The 19,065-nt window shown below is 36.0% G+C and overlaps 1 protein-coding gene across 3 annotated transcripts in view; it reads right to left on the minus strand.

The window, feature by feature from the left end:
• CNGB3 (cyclic nucleotide gated channel beta 3) overlaps positions 1 to 19,065 on the minus strand; it is a 68,430-nt gene that overhangs the window by 27,991 nt on the left and 21,374 nt on the right. For 2 of the 3 annotated variants that reach the window (XM_026841642.1, XM_026841641.1), the window contains exons 4-8: positions 6,860 to 7,014; positions 5,244 to 5,429; positions 4,456 to 4,664; positions 2,586 to 2,636; positions 610 to 696 (exon numbers count right to left, since the gene is read on the minus strand). In XM_026841642.1, coding sequence (XP_026697443.1) covers positions 610 to 696; positions 2,586 to 2,636; positions 4,456 to 4,664; positions 5,244 to 5,429; positions 6,860 to 7,014 — 688 coding nt within the window. The remainder of the gene's footprint in view (positions 1 to 609; positions 697 to 2,585; positions 2,637 to 4,455; positions 4,665 to 5,243; positions 5,430 to 6,859; positions 7,015 to 19,065) is intronic. The other variant, XM_026841643.1, reaches the window with a different exon arrangement.

Here is a 19,065-nt window from a genome sequence, read left to right on the forward strand (position 1 = left end):
ATGAAAGCCAATTCTTTGTCAATATATTGATTGTGTGAATGGGAATATATTTAGCTGCAGAGTGGCCTGCTAGGTACCATGAAATGCAGGGAGAGTGCTGTTGTCTAATCTCTTCTCAGCCCCTTCATTGCACAACTCCAGAAGTCTTTGGACTCAATAGTAAAAGTAGATTTATGCTTGCTAAATATGCTGTGTATAGTTTATATTATCCTTAAAATTCCCTCCTTTGCTTTTAAACACCTGACATTACTAAGAGAAGGGGAAAACACACTGGCATTAATTAACTTTTTTTTTTTTAAAAAAAAAACTAAACATGTAATTTAAGATTAATCTAATTTAAATAATTGAAACAAACCAGCCTCAATCACAAACCACCTTTTGAAAGTAGGAAATAATAAAATCAGAAGAAAAATAAGAGAATAATGGCTTCATTTGGACAGACTACATCTTGTATTTTTTTTTTTTGGCTTGTTTACTTATGTTGTATCTTATCCTGAAGATATTTTCCAATTTCTAAATTTCATACTCCTAAATATTATAAACAAATTCCCATTGAGTTGTAAAAACATATATGTGTGGTTAGCCATCCATCAGTAACATAGATCTTACCTTTAGCATCCTATTTGCTCTAAATGCTGGGTTAAATCCAAAGAAGAAGGATAAAACTTCAAATGGTAATACTGATATCACATCGAGCTGTTGAAGAGCAGAGGTCAATTTAAATGTCACAACAATCATAATGTACTTCCTTTCTGTCATAAACTTACTTAGATTGAATCATGATTGAGTATATTTGTGAACAGTCAGCATGCTAAGCCTGTAATTTCCCAAGTACTGGCAGGCAAGATTATCTCTTTGAAAACACCAACATCTTTGCTCCTCTGCTCTGTTTTTTAAGTACTCCATGCCTGAGATTTTAATCTGTTTCATGGGGATTATTAACAGTATCTCAGATAGTTGATTACTAATACATTATGTTATTCGAATAGTTCTGACAAGACTAAAATGGTAGGCATGTGGCTGGTGAGTGGAGGTGGGAAGAACACTCCAGAAGCACTTAGAAGTCCTACAGCTTTTAAAACCATCTTGTCTAAAGCAATCTGGGGGAGCACAAATTAGACTCTTTACTTGCAACCTGCAGAATCCATGTGTTCCAAACAACAGATTCATCATAGGATGATTTTTTTAAAAAATAGATATTGTCTTTTTTAATGTTTGGATGTGCTTCTTCCCCTATCGCTAAGATATCCAACATCTCTCTACAGTCCATCAACTGTGTGATTACTCTTCTCATCTGCTACTTTATTCTTTCCAGTAATTCTGTGGAGACAAGGAAAGCTGTGGCAAACTTGACTTGGCCTTTTTAAAGATCCTGTGACATTTCGTGCTGATGCTGGTATCATTTGGGGACAAAAGAGGGATGTGGAACTGTAGGTTTCATCTCACTGTAATCAGAAATACCTTTGCTCTGAGAGATGCAACTCATGTCAGCAGCAACTAGCCTGCAGCACTGACCTTTTATGCCATGCAAGTCAGATACAGTTAATACCTGAATTCTGGTGAAAAAACCAAACCAGAACAAAAAATTGATTGAGGCTGAACAGCCATTTTATGGCCTCTCTCCCTCTTAGACATGTGTCTAAGAGGAGGCAAAATTTATTCAGAAGTGCTTTAAATGTCAGCAACTGTTAATTAGTACTTAATCATATGACAGATTCCCAGATTGTATCTATATCTTGCATGTCATGAGAACACTCAACTCATTAGTTTCTGCAGAAATCAAGAGCACTAAACATACTGAGAGTGCAAACTTAAAACCATACAAATCTACTTAGTTCTCTTGCTGTAAGCTTGACCCTGTCCCACTCACTTGCCTGTATAGTGTATATCCTACACTTTTGGATAGCTTAACTTCAAGTATATAAGGAGCATGCAGATGCAAAAGTATTTACAGAAGAGGACAGGGCAATAACAGATTTCAGAGATGTGGGCTCTGTCACAGAGCTACATGTGTATCGGGAATTCAACAGACTACCTATATTCTGTTGGCAAAAACCAATATTTAGGAACAAAATAAACAATTTTTGGAAATCAAATGCATCTTTGTTTCTACAAATTGCAAAAATCGTAAATCTTAGTTTGAATTTTTGTTTACTTGTGTGATTGATGACTAATTTTGTACCACAAAATACTTCATGAGTTCACTGAATGAATTATCGAATTTCAAGACTTTAAATTTTATTATATAATGAATGTCTGGCAAACTGCTATTGCCTTTAAGTGTGTGCGGGGATAGCCTTGCACAAATTAATCAAAACCGAGAATTGTATTAATTCTATTTTATCAATTTATTATTATTCTTCAGAATTAATATTTATAATTGCATTTATAATTATTCTGTTTTACAATTAAACACTGTTTATGAAGATGGCAGTCTTCAGTTGGTGAGCATTGACATGCCATGAAGCCAATGTTTTCTGGTGATGTTCTTAACCCAACAGTAATTTTTAGTGAATGAAAACAATTCTATGAAATCCTACAGTCTGAACTTACATATTGGCATCAATAACACAAGGTCTGCTTACCCAAAACTTCATAGAGCTGTGGTAGAATTTCTTCATTTCCACTCTGTCTGACTATAATAAAAATGAAAGGAGAAAAAGGCATAGTCAACAACAGAATGCCAAGAATGAGCCTCTGATACTTGACAATAATTATTGTTTTCTGATAGTAGAAATGATCAGAGTTATATTAATGTGGTCTAAAAGTATGAATAGAGAAATACCTGTAGCAAGAAGAGGTATTTTTATTAGACCAGTTGACATTAAGCCAGATTTTATTAGAACTATTTGAAAAGATCAAGTTTGGGGTTTGTCTGTTTTTTTCCACGTCTGGCTGTTGGTCTAGCAGAGTACATTACATTTTTCTCCTAAATCTTCCCCTCAAGACATCTGTGCCAGTTGGTGCTTGACCCAAAACCCTTCAATTTCAGAGCAAAGACTCCATTTGACTCCAGTGGTTCCAAGAAAAATGCAAAGAATGTTTCTGATGGTGCTGTACAAAATTAGCTCTTTGAAAGCTAGTATTAACATGCTAGCATTATTAGCATTTTAATAATCAACATTGCATTCATTAGTAATGATTAGCTATTTACTTTTAAATTGCTCTCTATGGGAACTGATGCTAATACCTTAATAGGAAAGGATAATCACAAATAGCTAAAGAAATAGATTTATTATTATACTTTCTGTATTTATACCAGGGACACTTTAAAAATAGCTTTAAAATCTTGGGATATTTCCATGTCAAATTTTCATTATTATCTGTTTAAGCATTAAACTAAATGCAGGAGATCAAGCAGTAGATATGATCTCTTCACACACTAAAATCTATGAATTATACAAGGAGCTTAAAGGGAAATACAAGGTAAGTTTCCTATGTTAGAGTTTTAACCTTGTTCATAAAACGAGTTTTGCAGGATTTAGGCAAGATTGCCAGTTACTGAATGTCTTGACATGGAAAAATAGATTACACTGCACTGCATTTAATATCTATTCAAACTATATTTGCACAGTTTTATCTGAGATTCCTCTGTAAAGGTATCAGTAATGTCTTGTATGCACAATGTGTAAAATTTTATGTAAAATCACTGAACTAAATCTAGTTCCAAATTACATTTGACGATACATAATTTTGAATTTTCTGCCTGATGGGCACAGTAGTGTCACACAAGTTATCTAATCTAACTTTATTTCTGCATTAGGTTTTCTTTTATAAGTTAAAGAATCAAAAGTAGGAAATATTTCAAAGGAGAGTTAATGTTCTACATGTCCTTTTGGTATGCTAAGGACAAGCTTTTACCTTTTTTCTGATACTTGCTTAGAGATTTATTTTTAATTTTTCTATAAAAAGGTAACAAAATAGTAGCAAGAAGCAAAATTGAATGTACATATTTTCCCCAAATAAAATACCTCAAATAAATTATTTTCAAAGCATCCTGAAATTACAGGGATTTGCCCTGATTCTGGCAAAGACATCCACAATCTCAAAATCTGTAACAGAACATGCATGACCTGTCCAGCCCTAGCACAATATACACTGTTTTCAGCTATGATTCTTGCACAAGGTGAATAGAAAGTTGAAAGTTTCACACAAACAAACACACACATGCATAGAAGCTCCTGGTGAGAAAGAGCTTTATGCCTGTTCCGACTGCTCTCTTCTGTTACTTTCAAATCTGTTTTGTTTTTTTAAGAATATAGACAATGGATATGCTTCCTTCTTCCAAAATAGGATAATTGAAAGTAAGTGAAGAAGTACATAGGTATCCTTTGAAAATAAAAAAGTTACATAGATTTGACATAACAGGAAAAATTGTGTCACATTAGAGGGAGTTTCTACAATGTACTTTAACACACAACTACTATCAGTGGAAATCCCATGGACAATACTTACTATTATATCTCCACTTCTTAAAAATTGCACTCGGGGCTGGAAAATCAGTAAGTCACACAGGTAGCAGATATCACAAATGATGTCTATGGTAAACCAATATATTTTATTACTTGGGGTTTGATATGGGAACACAAAACGAAGGGGAAGAAACCAGCAATTCCAATTATAGGCAACTGTCACAAGCATGAGCCATGCTACGTAGCGGCGATCTGAAAGAAAAAAAATAAAAATGGAATCTACGGGCATGAACTTAGAACCTTTTCTCATTCCTTTAGACATATTTATTCTGCTGATGTCTCTGGGAATGTTTCTGCCCTGAACAGTCTACCATTCTCCCTTTTTCAACAGCACAGACTACTAAAGTGGTATAGGTTGGAACTAGGAGTCACACAAAGAATCTGCAAAAGGGAAAAATGATGAGTTTATCAGAGCATATAGAATTTAATGCATCTGAAGAAACTTGATACATTTTGCATGCTGCTGGTGTATAACTGACAAAAGAATCATTTGGCCCTAATGAATGGGACAAATTCTAGATCAAGAATCAGAAGACTTTGGTTTTAATTGTGGTTGGTTTGCATATCAGCTTTGTGCATACCATCTTTACAACTGTTGTCACTTTTCCTGTCTTCTCCATATTTGGAATAAATGCTCTTTAGGGCAGGATCTACACATCCCTCTGAGTTGCAAACTGGAATGTGGATTTTATGGTGGCTCACAGGTACTATGTAATACTAGGTCACTTCAGGATGCCTTTACTCCATTCTATTGCATAGCTTTTAATTTACCTGTGTATGAGTCTATGCTGTCTGGTAGCTGCAGATACTCCAGGTATTTTTTCAGTGGAGTTTTTTTGAATTTACAGCACAGCATATCACAGTAATGATCCTCCTCCGGCTTTACTTCTGCGTCATCAATCTTTTCTTCTTTTTTTTCTTCTTTTGGTTGAGGTGGAGGCTTCTTCTTTGATGGTGCTAACCACATAGAATGCCGCAAATGGTGACATTTTAATTGTGGCTCTGTTGCTACATCCTGTTTTAATGTGTACAAGAGCCTCACCATGTTAAACACGTTTCTGAAAACACTTGGCGGTGACTAAAGCTACAATTCATTATAATACTGAATGCATTAGAAAACAGATTGGAGAATAAAATCACCCCTGATATAATCAGGTATATCTGATATCAACAATAGGGCACTTCATGTTACAGAGTAAAACTGTATTTCCTTGGACAGTGCCCACAACTAATGCCATAAAAGACTGACAAGGAATAAGGTAATTCATAATTCAGCATTCATTAATGTGACTGGGCATTTCCCTTTTCATGACTGTTGCAAATAATGCATGCAGTTAGGATGGAGATAAGAAAAGATGTCTGTGCCATAGGCTGATCTCTTCACTCTCCTGAGACCTGATACACAAGATGGAGCAGGTGAAAATAATGGGAAGCCTATGTTTTTTTACGTTTCTAGGCTTAGAAAAGTCTCGTGACACTCCTTTGAGCCCGGTTCTTTCAGCTTTGGGCTGGATAATTTTGTCCACACTTCTGTCCCATTAATCCTAGTAGCTTTGCCTCTGAGTAGGATAAACATCTTAGAAGTAAACTGGCGAAATGGATCTATAATGACTTAAGAAATAAATGATTGTAAGTTCTACAAAGAGAACAAAAGAGGTAAATGAGCAAAGAAATTGTTTTTAAAAAAATCCTTTATCAGCTGTTATAGCTTATAATACTTCAGGAACTATTTTTTACAGCTTATTAAAAAACCAGGTAGACAATAAACAACGTCTAAAGTATGTCAGAATATAAAATCATCACACTCAGTTCTTTGTGAAAGGAAAAAAAGTCAATCTTTCATCTGAAGAGGAAAAACATTGTATTTGGTTTATATTTCATATTTTATCAAAAGTCAATGTTTAATTAATTTCAGATGAGCTTGCTTTATTCAAAGCATGTACTTATAGTCCTCAGTGTGTCTGGAAGATTGGTGCCATGGCTAATATTTTATTTACTTTTACACAGCAGATCTAATCTCAAAGTGACTAATATCTATTCATATGTTATGTATGTTTATTCATGTGTTTCAGATTCATCCCCGTGAATAAAACTATCTGGAATCTATTTTAAAATATAGAAAACTTTTTGACAGGGATGATTCTAGACATTGCCTAAGGTTTTTCCCAAAAAATCTTCGATGATGGAGTTCAAAGGGAGCTCGTATCTAAGGACCTGGTTTACTGTAGCTAATATGGATAAATTGACTTCAGTTGGCACAAACTGATCCATTTCAGTGGGTAAACATGCTATACTCACTTGAAAATTTTACCATAGTATTTTCTGTTCCCAGAAATAATTTATTCTTTAAACACAGCAAATGCACAGCAATCTCTGGAGTCACTTACAAGCTGTAGGACTCCCTTCAGGGGAGGACAGCACTGGGTCTTTCAGCTTTTCCTTATAGACTGTTGCCCTTTCCCGCATTTTCCTCACAATCTCTTGAAGTTGGGCATCAGCATACTCATTTGGTTGGAAACCTGAAGGTGTTGGCTTCAGCGTGCTAATTAAAACAAAAGGAAAAAAAATCTGTACTGGAAAGAATGGAAGACAACAGTGTTAATTCTTCTGAGCAGGTCAGACATTAAGCAGGATCTTTACTGGCCACAGTGCTTATTCACATCACTTAATTCACAGTAAGTGGACACTTAAGTTCACTGCTTTTGCTTCCTGCTTATGCCAACAGCAGTCTACACAATATTTAATGAAGAGGTCATGGTACCCCGTGCTCTGTATAGCCCACTCCACTAATGACTTCCCACTGTGGCTATATAAGGTCTAGTGCTTATTCTATGCATTTTCTAAGATACAAGGCATGATCTTACCATCTGTGCATACAAATGTGCTCGTTATATGGTAATATGCTGATGATGCCAAGACATAACTGAGTTAAAGACTGATGTGCAGGTGGGGGAGGAGAGATTGTGACTACTTTATGCTACCTAATATTGGGAAAACTGATTTAATCTAGGGTTTGTTTTTTTGTTTTGTTTTTTTTTTTTTTTTTTTTTTTTTTTTTTAATGGGTATTAGTTAACATGAAATAAAAAATCAATCTGTTTTACTACGTGGAAACAAACCACTAATGTTCTTGATGACGTTTTTTCTGTTTCCACTAAGACTTTACTCAGGGTCATAGTAACACTGAGCTGATATTCTGGCACTCACAGCATTTCTTCAAACCTGAGGATTGTTCATTTTCGAACACCTGCAATCTCACATTCTGCAGTGAAACTAATGCTTTTAATAGAATCTATGCATGCTGTGCAGTCAATTAGAAAATCTACTTGAGAGTGATTCCTGATCAACTCTTTTGGGCTTATTCATACTAGAAATTTCATCCTCAATTACGTGCTACTGTCTGATGATGCAAACTGGGCTGTTTTGGAGTGCCACCGGCTGGCAGCTGGACCATGCATTTGGACTTCTCTATCCTAGCATCAGCACTTCTTGGCTGTTGTCACACACTGGTGTCAGAGCTGGCTGGTAATGGCTGTGACTGACACAGGGCAGCTCAAGGCCTCCTTCCACACAGGCCACAACTGCCACCCCTGTACTGAAACCATGCCAGCTATGCCCACTTGTCCTGGTTTTCGCTAGGATAGTTAATTTTCTTCCTAGTACCTGGTGCAGTGCTGTGTTTTGGATTTAGAATAAGAATAATGTTGAAAACACACTGATGTTTTAGTTGTTGCTAAGCAGTGGTCAAGGACTCTTCAGCTTCTCATACTGCCCTGCCAGCAAGAGGGCTGGGGGGCACAAGAAGCTGGGAGGAGGCACAGCCAGGACAGCTGACCCAAACTAGTCAAAGGGATATTTCGTATCATATGATGTCATGCTTAGTATATAAACTGGGGGGAAAGCTGGCCAGGGGCTGCTGCTTGGGAACTGACTGGGCATTGGTCAGCAAGTGATGAGCAATTGCCCTGTGTATCACTTGTTTTGTGTACTCTAATTCTTTATTATTATTATCTATTCCCTCCCCTCCTTCCTTTTCTGTCCTATTAAGCTGTCTCTATCTGAACCCACAAATTTCACTTTTATTTTCTGATTGTCTCTTCCATTCCACTGGGGGTGGAGGAGTGAATGAACAGCTGTCCTTTTTGTCACCCAGCATGGGGCACAAAGGGTTGAGGTAACAACAGATGGAGTACTGTCATGGTTTAACTCGGCAAGCATCTAAACACCACACAGCTGTTCATTCACTCCTCCCCCCCCCCCAACAGTGGGAAGAAAATTAACTCTATCCCAGCCCAAACCAGGACACCAATAGAGGGGGCAGAGAATTGTTCTTTTTTTCTTAACGTTTTTTCAACTCTGTCCCAAATACCATGGGGATGTGGATGTTACAGCAAGAGAAGAGGCAGACCAGGAGTGAAGCATGCCTGAAATTTCTAGATTCTTGAGAAGACCTTCCTAAAGGTGAGTAGAGGGAAAGTGATACGACAACAACTTGGGTAAGGAAGAAATGAAAAACACTACAAAGTGATCTTTGAATAGACACAATGTTTCCTCAAGACCTAAATCTACTTTGAAGTTCCTAACAGAAGGAGCCATAACTAAAATAGGAGAGTGTCAGAGTGGGATGTGTGTAGCTTTTTGAGAAACATGGTTTTCTGAAGACACAACACATATCACGGTGACCAAGGAAATATAATTTAAGGATGCAAAAGTCCTTCAGCAATAAAACCATTTGATGAAATGGAGATAAGCTGTTAAAAGCAGAAGAAGCAGAAGTCTGGAAGTATGTGCTTATCATTCTTTTAATTTAAGTCTTCTGTAGTGTCTATTTCTTAAAACTCCCCAGACAGAAGATTAATCAAACAGTTCTGATATACTTTGTAATCTTATCACAGTTCCTTTTGTGTCACATATTCCCTTTGCTCAGGCCATCTGCAGTGTAATGAAATCCTTTCTTGTTTTGAGCTAACATGTCACAATTAGTTTTTCACTTTCTATGTAAAGAATTTCAAATAATTCTTACTCTTTGCTGTTGCTGTATTTGCTCAGGGCATTAGCTATCTTATAGTAAAATACACTTATCTCAAGTGCCAAAGGCCCCTTCTATCTGCTTTCCAGGGATAAACTATAAATTGTGTGGGATTTTCTTGTTACTTAACAGCCTTTCCAATAAAAGTTAAAGTCACCTCTATCATGATTTTGGTGCTTTATCATTGCCATATACCCCAAAGGAACCATGTTGTTATTTGGTACTGATTAGATACTATGTGAATTTGTTTAAAGTTATTTGCCCCACAGTTGATAAGAAATTGATTTTCCTTGCCCTACTTCTCATTTGACTTGCATTATCTTCTCCTCTATTATTTTCTAGTAACAAAATGCTTACTTTCTCTGGTTACTACAGATGGGAGAGGTTGCATGTTGAACACTGTTAACTTGAAGATGTATGTTTTACATGTGCTTTATGTGGAGATGCACTTTAAATGGTCTTGGCTAATGAAGCTTATTCAAACTTGTCTAAATCATGTTGAATAAACTTTACTCCATCTCTCACATTAGGTGGTGTTAGGATTTGTCTCTAAGCTGATATTCTTTAAGCAAATTTATCTCTGACCTTCGTGCAATATGTTGCAATAGGCCTAGGTTTACATTACTTGATACACTATATAGTCATTTACAGAGTCAAAATGTTTATTCTCTGTAGAAGTAATAATTTCACATGGCCAGGAAATGAAAAAGTCAAGATCAAAACTCATGTCTTATTCTCACAGTTTTGTTATTACCTCAAATATATTTTGTTTAACAATAGCAACATATCTATAACAAGTGTAATAATAATGCAGTTTTCTTATGTTTTTAATTTGTATGTTTTATCTTTTTAACATGTAGGTATAAACTTGATTGTTTAGTGAATAAAATTACAGTGCCTTAATTCTCCCCATGGCAAGAGAAAAACTTTAGACACCTATAGTATAGTGAAAGAAAATGCACTTGAAAGAACAGGCCATGGGAATACTGTGTGGTTGAATGTGCTAACGTATATAACATCTGTTAAGTACTGTGACTTGGAATTTTTCTGTGTTAAGAGTTCAATCAAAACAGGGATCAAGAAATGCAATAGGTTATTTCAGAATAAGTCAAGTTTATAATTTTCAAAGTTGCAATTTAGAGTTTAATTCTTTATTTTTTTTGGCCATAAACACCAATTACCTGAGTTCAATTTCATCTTTTATCTACCAAGTGATCCCTGAGAAAATGTATTTCAGAAATGTATGCTGCTGCCTGAAAAAAGCCCATACCACTTTTTGCTGATTTTGTTTATAACCCTTCTTTTTGCAGCATTTAAGAAACTTTATTTTATCTGCCTGGAAATAAAATTCATGATCCTGCAATATAACTGAGTGTTTTCATTGAGCATCAACATTATGATTTATGATTGTATTTACAACCTGTGTCTTGAAAAAATAATCTGTTGTTTTAAATAAACTATGGAGATTCTAATTGAAATAACCAATTTTCAGAAGGATATGGCAACGCATGGCTATACAAATGTCTACAAAACATGAGGAAGATTTAACTGAGATAGAAAAATCTAGTTCTAGGCATCATGGCCTAGATTCAAGGTATTGATTTAAAAACATCCTCAGTTTGTGCTGACAATCCCAGTGTGGGTAATGCTATAGAAACCAGAACCCTCTATCTGTCCTCAGTTCCAAGTCTAAACTCACACATACTAAATTACTAGGAAATCTAATGTTTCTCTGTAACAGAAAAAAAATACGCTAGTCATCTGCCTGGTACAGAAACAGGGGTATTTAAAAAAGCTAACTTTAGCTATTCTGATTATTCTCCCTTTATAGTCAATAGAAGGCTTCTCTGAAGAGATACTCAGAATGACTAAGATAGGTTTCTGCTCTGAATTGCCTGCTAAAGGAGCCTATCCTTCTCCTTCGCCTGCACTGGAAGCTGACAGAGTTTTAGGAGTGAGATTTAATATTTTTTTTTTAATGATGTTGGTAAAAATTATAGTAGTGTACTAATGGTGTTTGATAGGACATTGGATTTGGAAGATTAAAAAGTAGGACTGATTCCTCTACGGGAAAAATTGTATTATTTAGACTGAATAATAGAAATGAGAACAAGTCTAATGCTACATAATGCAGACATGCATTTAGGAACAAATTGTAAGAATTTCTTTTGTAAATGGTGGGATCATCAATTGCAGATAACAAAAGGATAAATATCCAAGTATTTTAGTCAACAGTTGGTTGCTTATAAACCATACTGTAATCTGGCTATGAAAAATACTGGTGCAAATGTAACCTTAGAATGCATCTGATATATTGCCAGTGAAGAAAGCATTAATACTGGCATATAAGCCAATAGCGATAGTTATTCTGACCAGCTATACTCAAAATGTGAATTAAAGTAGGAAACTGTATAATGTTTCTTAGAAAGATCAAGGCTACTAGGAACATGGTTTTGAAAAAGACAGCAAAACAGATTGAGAGGCAATAAATATATATATATATATATAGTCTATAAATTCAAATTTTGGTGGAGATCTATATAGGGAAAAGAGGTTTCTGAGCTGAGGAACAGCATTTTAATCAGAATAAATGAGAATAGAAACATCATGCCTAAAGGTCTGAAGAAAGTTTCTAAACCTTTATAGACTGGGATTGTAGACAGCCTTCTAATATGAGGAGCAGTTGAAACAAGGATGGCAGACTTCAAGATTATATTAGCTAAGATCATGAAAACTATTGGATGCAGCGATTCCCAAGAATGTAAGAGAATGTATGCAGCACGATAGGAAATACTTTTTAGCAAACAAACTTGATATATAAAGGTTTGGAAAGTGAATGAGTGACTTGTACACATACCAATGAGTTCACTACTACAAAAAAATCTCAACAGCTCAAGTGCTAAGAAAGTGAGTTTCTATGATAAATCTATTATCTTACAGTCTTGAAACAAACTGTTGAGACGTTAGATTCCATGGAATTTTAAAAAGCTCTGAATTAAATTTTATTTTTTAATAGCAGTCTTGAAACAAGTATCTTCCTCTGCCCCATCATCTCTTCTTTTAAGAGGGAAAGTGTTTGAGAGACACCCATCTTTAGTGATCTAGAAGATCATGTCTTTCGCTATTTACTGTATTTTTGGAAATACTGGCAGTATATTAACTTTTCTTTGCAATAAAAAAGAATAAAATACATTTTTATTCTTATTCTATTTTAGGATTGAGTTATTCTTTGCAATAAAATTTTAATTTAAACTCTTACTTCTGTTCCATCTATTTTCTTACAGATTTCATTAATTCAAACACAGTGATATAATAATATTGTGTTGGTTTTGGTTATATATATATATAAAAAAAAAAGAATAGTCCATAAACATTAATAATCTTCATGTGGATACCATGCAAAAAACCCCTTTCCATTGGAATTCATGGCTTTCCTGTAGTTTAGTCTTTGTATAGAGATTATGCTTGTTTGAGTCCTAAGCAAGTGTTCTTGAAATAAAATGCAGAGATCATCTATTTCCCGAGTCTCACATTGTACTCATACAGCAAAACGGATATAGAAGCAACAATGTTCAAGAAAGGCACTGCCTTTCAGAGTTATCTACTGGCATTGGTCTCAGAACAAACTTCTTGATGCAGTGCCCACTGAAATCTAATCATCTAGGCTGCATGAGATTCTCTCTGTTTAGTTCAAAGGTTTGTCACAGCAGCTTCTTTGACAATCCTTCTGGTTATTCAATCACAACAGGCTGTGAATCCTCTAATCTTCTTTGTAGTATTCTCTAAGGAGAAGCCTGTCTCAATGCTGAGCACGTATTAGAACTCTCACTGAGGTACCAGATTAAAATGTAAATAAGATTTTATTTTAATTTGTAATTTTGCAATATGAACTATGCAAAAGGAAGTAGAATGAATGTTGAAAGTATCAATTAACTTTGAAAAATCACCTTTCTTTAATGTTACTAGTGATATAAAGTTGTTTAATTGCATTGGATATTTACTATGATTTAAAAAATAAGGGAAGCATCATTTCTGACACTAATCATTTTAGAACAAAATTATAATATTCTAAGAACCATATAATAATAAATGAGACAGTCTTGCTTCAAATGTTTCCTTATCTGGTGCTGTTGTGTCATTGGGGCTTTCTTATCTGTAAGTGATTAAATCTGTCTGGGACATCTGCCTCTTATCAGAAATTTAAAAATATTTTTTGTATCATACACATATAACATCTGCTACATTCAAACACATTTAAATGCAAACTCAGAACTTATTTACATAAGCATATAATAATTTATGGCTAAGGAAGATACTTGTTAATCAGAGTATGATCCAGTGCTGTACAGAGTTCATGAGCACAACACAAATCCTTCAAACTTTTTATTTGTCAGTTTTTATTAATACACAGGAAATAAAAGGCTAAAATTAAAATACGTAGTATTTCCCAGAGTGAATTTAAAAAAAAAAGTTGCAATAAAATGTCTCATAGGTGCTTTTGTTTCTCACCCGTTTTCATGCAGATCCTAAAAAAATCACACATAGGACTGTAGAGAAATTTGAGACATCCTGTAATCCTAGTCTCCACAGCTCAAAGCAGGATGAAGTTTGTCTGTGCCATTCCTGTCAGATTCTTATCTAACCTGTTCATGTCTAGTGATGACTATTCAATAATCTTCCTAAAGAATTGATTTTAGTGCTTCACTAACCTCACTGTATGGATTTTCTCAACATGAATTTGTTTTGGTATACTTTTTCCTATTCATTGTGGCCATGGGATAAAATGTATAGTCCCTTCTCTTTTATCTTGCTTTTTGGCCATTTTAACAGTTTCATTTTCTATTACTGTTTTTTTGCAAAGGATAAAAAAATTGAGAAAAGGGTAATAATTGTATGATGTCTAAGAATATTAGTTAATTTTATAATTTTCAGTGTGCAGAGGTGTGAGTACCTGAATAAGAATCTTTTGGCTAATATACACTTCAGGAAGTTTTAATTCAAATGGCATCGTAAAAATAGAGAAAAGTGGTGGCATAGGTTCAGCTTGTGTGACAACTGAAGTTGCTCTGCTCCGCTATTGGGAACCCTGACAGACTTTCACAATATGCTGAGCTTCATGCCACGTACTATTGTTGCCTGTGCTACTTATACAAAACTAACTTGGTGCAACCAATGTTGTTGCAATTCTACTTTTGTAGTGGTAACCTGCTATACAGCCACCTGTGTAGGAACTAATTTCATGTAGCTTTCCCAGTATCACAAAGAAACTTGGTGAGAGAGAGAAAGAACCCATTCCTCTAAGATGACTTCCAATTACCTCCATTTAAAACCATCCTTTCGCGTTCTGCAGGCTCCTGCCACATTCTTTTCCAAATTCAGTGACAAAGTAGGCATGTTCATGTGTACAAGAGATCATCACACATCTCCTCCCAAGTATCATTTATTCAGGGCACTGAATAAGAGTGCCAGACCCCTCTGACTTCTCATCTGATCCTCATATCTCTGCCTGTCACTATTTCCTCTATTCCTCTCTTGTGCTGCACAACATGGGACGTTTTCATCTTAAATAGATAATATCTGGAAAATGAGTAAATAACTGGAGACAAGGGGTTTTAATAAAAAGTATTAGACAAGATTAATTATAGACATGAATACTTACACTTGTCATGAAGTAATCAATTTTCCTTTGCTTGAAAATGTTTCATATAAATGTAATTTAAATATAAATGCAATTTAAATATAAATGTTTTGTACTACACACAGAAGTGTACCTGTCACAATGCTCATTGATTTGTTTTTGTCCCTGTGATTGACTCAACAGATAATAGCAGAGACAATATTTTAAATATATTATCATTTCTTCCTTCATAAAAAAAGGTATCTTTTTACTCTGAAAAATGTTAGGTCAATGGAGGAGTTACACAACATGCTTTTAATTAAAGAAATAAATCAGTGGCAAAGTATGATGTACTATACCTTTGTTTTCCTACATATTCTAAAAAAAACCCCAAACAACTCTCATTTCAACAGAAATAAGTATGTATGAATATTATGAAAATATAATTTAAAATAACACAAGGAAAAAGAAAGAGCAGCATTTCAGTCTGTAAAATGTCATTGCCATCCCTTTAGTTGTTTCATTTAGTATTCAAGGGAAAACTTCTGAATTCGTTACCTTTTTAACTTCAGGCTACCTACTTGATGTCGTGCAGAGTGAATGGCATTAAATAGCATGGGTAACTGCATCCTGCAGAACGGATAGAATGTAAAGGCTGTAAGGAAATGCATCTCAGCAATGATTACAGCAAGTTAATTCATTTTGGTACAGGCAGCACGCAATCGCTTTTCTATTTAATTTGCAGGTTCTCAACTTAGCCATTGCAGAAATTCAAATCCAAGCACTAAAAGTGACAAGCTCTGAAAGAAAGACCTAAGCACAAGGAATGTAAGTGCTAAGAAAAGTATTTGATTTTTTTTAATACATTAATGTAATTTCAGTCAGATGTACAAAACATACTGGTTGCATTCCATCTGTTTATAATTTCAAGTACTGCAGTGATTAGCTGGAAAAAACTAAGGAAAGGTATTTATTTTAAAATATGCTTGTATCTATGTTTAAACTGGGATTTTTCAGAAGTGCCCAGCATTGGCCTTTTTTTACTTTATCTCAGGCTGATTGGAGTTTAGCACCATGAGTGTCATCCTTTTGGGTCCCTGGTGTTCCTACAGTAATCGGGGATTTCTGGAGACTCTGCAGAGGGTTGATACTGGATCTGCTTCACCAGAGTGCTGAGATTTTTTTCTTGTGATGGGACATAGTTTCTCTAAGATGCATCTATTTGGTGAATTGATGTGTTGCAACTAGTGGATGGCAAGCACTAATAAGCATGGTAATTTTCTTAGTCGAGGTAATTGAGCTAAATGAAGTGCATTACTCACTAAGAACATGCTACCAGCAGGAGTTCTCTTTATTAACCTGGCTATGCACCACATAGCAAATTGCCTCTTAATCTTTGTTTGTTTTGTTATCTTTTGCTGCTATTAGCCAAATTAGAGACGAAAAAATATCCTCTGTGGGCTTGAGAAGGACTGGTATAGCCTACTAGGTAATAGGATGTGGCTATGAAAAAAGCAAACTAAAAGCACAAAATTCAGTCTTCCTGAACCATCTGTAGTCATATTACAGTTTGCAACACTGAAGCTCCCTTTCTTTGAAAATGTCGAAAGCTGAGTTTCTGTGTTTGCAAAAGCAGAATCAGAAGAGTATGTTTACTGGGTGGGAAAGTTAGACTTATTTTGAATAATTTTTATATTTTATTAAAATTTATTTAGTGCCTTTTGTATGAATGTGTTTTGCTCATAATACCCAGATTCTGAAGTTGGACTGTGTAATACAGATATACTAATATAATATATAAATATTACATATAGTATAAATATATAATAAATATAGTATATGAATAAAGTAGATATAGATATAGATATAATTTTTTATTCCTCTATAGACATAAGATAGAAGATGTCAGATCTTGAGGAGAAATCTAAAAGCATATGATTTTTTTCGTTCTGTTCTCTTGGATATGCGGCCTGCAAATATGGATTGTCATTTTACACAGCATTTTGCTGGGTAGGGTTGATGATCCTTGACCAAGGTTTCAGAGTACTGCCTTAGTATAAATAGTACATTGTAATCACCTTGGTAATCTGAAAAGATGAAACACTCTAACAACTTTAGCCAGGCTTAAAGGCTTTTAAAAGACACAGGGGAAAGAAGAGGTCATGGAAGCTCTTTGTATGCCTCCATTTTCTCTGATCTATGCTCTCAGATGCTTTTTTTTTTTTTATTATCATTCCATACTCTACTTTTTCTAGGACTTGCTGCAACTTCTTTGTCTCATCCCCTGATGCCAGGCATCCACGACTGCTTGTTCCTTAGACATGTGTCTCCCCTCTACTCTTACTTGCCAGAACACTTTATACAGTCCTCCTCTTCATCAGCTACCACGTGCCACACACTGTTGGTTCCCAGCCTTCGGTGTGGGATCATACAAAAGGATTGCTTTTGCCTCTCCTATGTCACCTTTGTGATTATCTGAATCATGTGTTTTTAATTTTTTTTGGTTAGATTTTGGGTTTCAAACAGTACCCTCACAAAGCATGCTGTCATTTTCTCTTGTGTACAAATTGCTGTATTCCTGTTTGAAGCCTATATTCCTCAGAGCAAGGCCTTGCTTTCAGTGGCAGCTATAGTCCTTGGCCCACATCTATGGCTCCCGCAGAGTGGCCGGTGCAAGTGTCCCTGGCCTGGCTGTGGCCCCGCTGGTCCTGACCCGCACCCACAGACCCACGTCCTGCCTGGCCCCAGCCCAGCCCAGCCTGTCTGTGCCACGCTGTGCCTGAGCCCAGCTGCCCTCACCTGGCGCTGCCTGCCTGCCCGCCTTCCCGGCTTGGCCTCGGGCCTGCCTGCTCACACAGACTTGCCGGGTGATCTGGGCTCTGGGATGGCTTTAGCCGACACCCCTGGGCCTGCCCTGCTCGCCTTGCTGGGTCAGGGCCTGGGAGTTGCCTGGGAAGGTCTGTGCCCTGTCCACCATGTTGCCGCTTTCTGTGCTGGGGCAGCGCCCGGTCCTGGTGGCTCCCGGGTGATGTGCCACGTTTGCCTAAGTGCTATGTAGTATCTCACGTGAAATGCTTGTACTGCGTTTCAAAGAAGTACAGGACTGTATATGGACATACATGTTTTTACGAATCCTCCCCAACGGAAAGCAATCTCAATATATTTTAAAGGCTGCAATGATGTTTTGTGCTAGTTCTTTGTTAATAAGGCTCCACTGTCTTCTATTAGAGTGCAAATTAGGTCCTGAGTGTTCTATTCCCTCATTTCTTGCTGTGAAGAGACAGCATAGTCTTAGCCCTCCCTCCCAGAGATTATTATTACTCAGCAAATAGCTATTCATGGAAATTACCTATTGTTCTGTTACATTATCATTAGAGATGGAGGGGAGAAGCTGTATCAGCAGGCAGGGCTGACTTGTGTGCAATCCTGTGTAAGCCATAAGGAAATAGACATTAAAAGTTTCAAACACTCAACTATAATTCAGCCCCTTGACACATCAACAATTCTTGTGTGTCTCCTCTTTCAGACATAGTGTTCAGGTGGCTGAGGCCAGTGCTGTGTCTCTACTGTTTATTACCATCCATCACTGTGTACTGCTGTATTTTTAAAATGAGGAATGGCTGAGAGGGAAAGACAGAAATATATTTTTTCCTTGTAGACAAACAGTTTCTATGGGAATTTTCAGGAGTAAATGCAGTCTTTGTCAAAGCTGTTGTTCTTTTAGCAAGAAAAAAAAAAAAAAAGTGATTAGTTCTTTCAGAGGAAGTTCAAAACCCTATTTTCCTATTAATAGTTAATACAGGCTGTGCTGCACCATGCTAATCAAATGCAGCTGAACTGGAAGAAGAACACAGCTGGTGTGCAATCTTGCAAACTGTCGTACATATAGGTAGTCTTCCAGATTTCAGGTAAGTTAATTACATTAGTGTAATTGTTCATAAAGCAATA

This window comes from Athene cunicularia, assembly GCF_003259725.1.
Source record: "Athene cunicularia isolate RWA chromosome 2 unlocalized genomic scaffold, athCun1 chr2_part1, whole genome shotgun sequence".
NCBI lineage: Eukaryota > Metazoa > Chordata > Aves > Strigiformes > Strigidae > Athene > Athene cunicularia.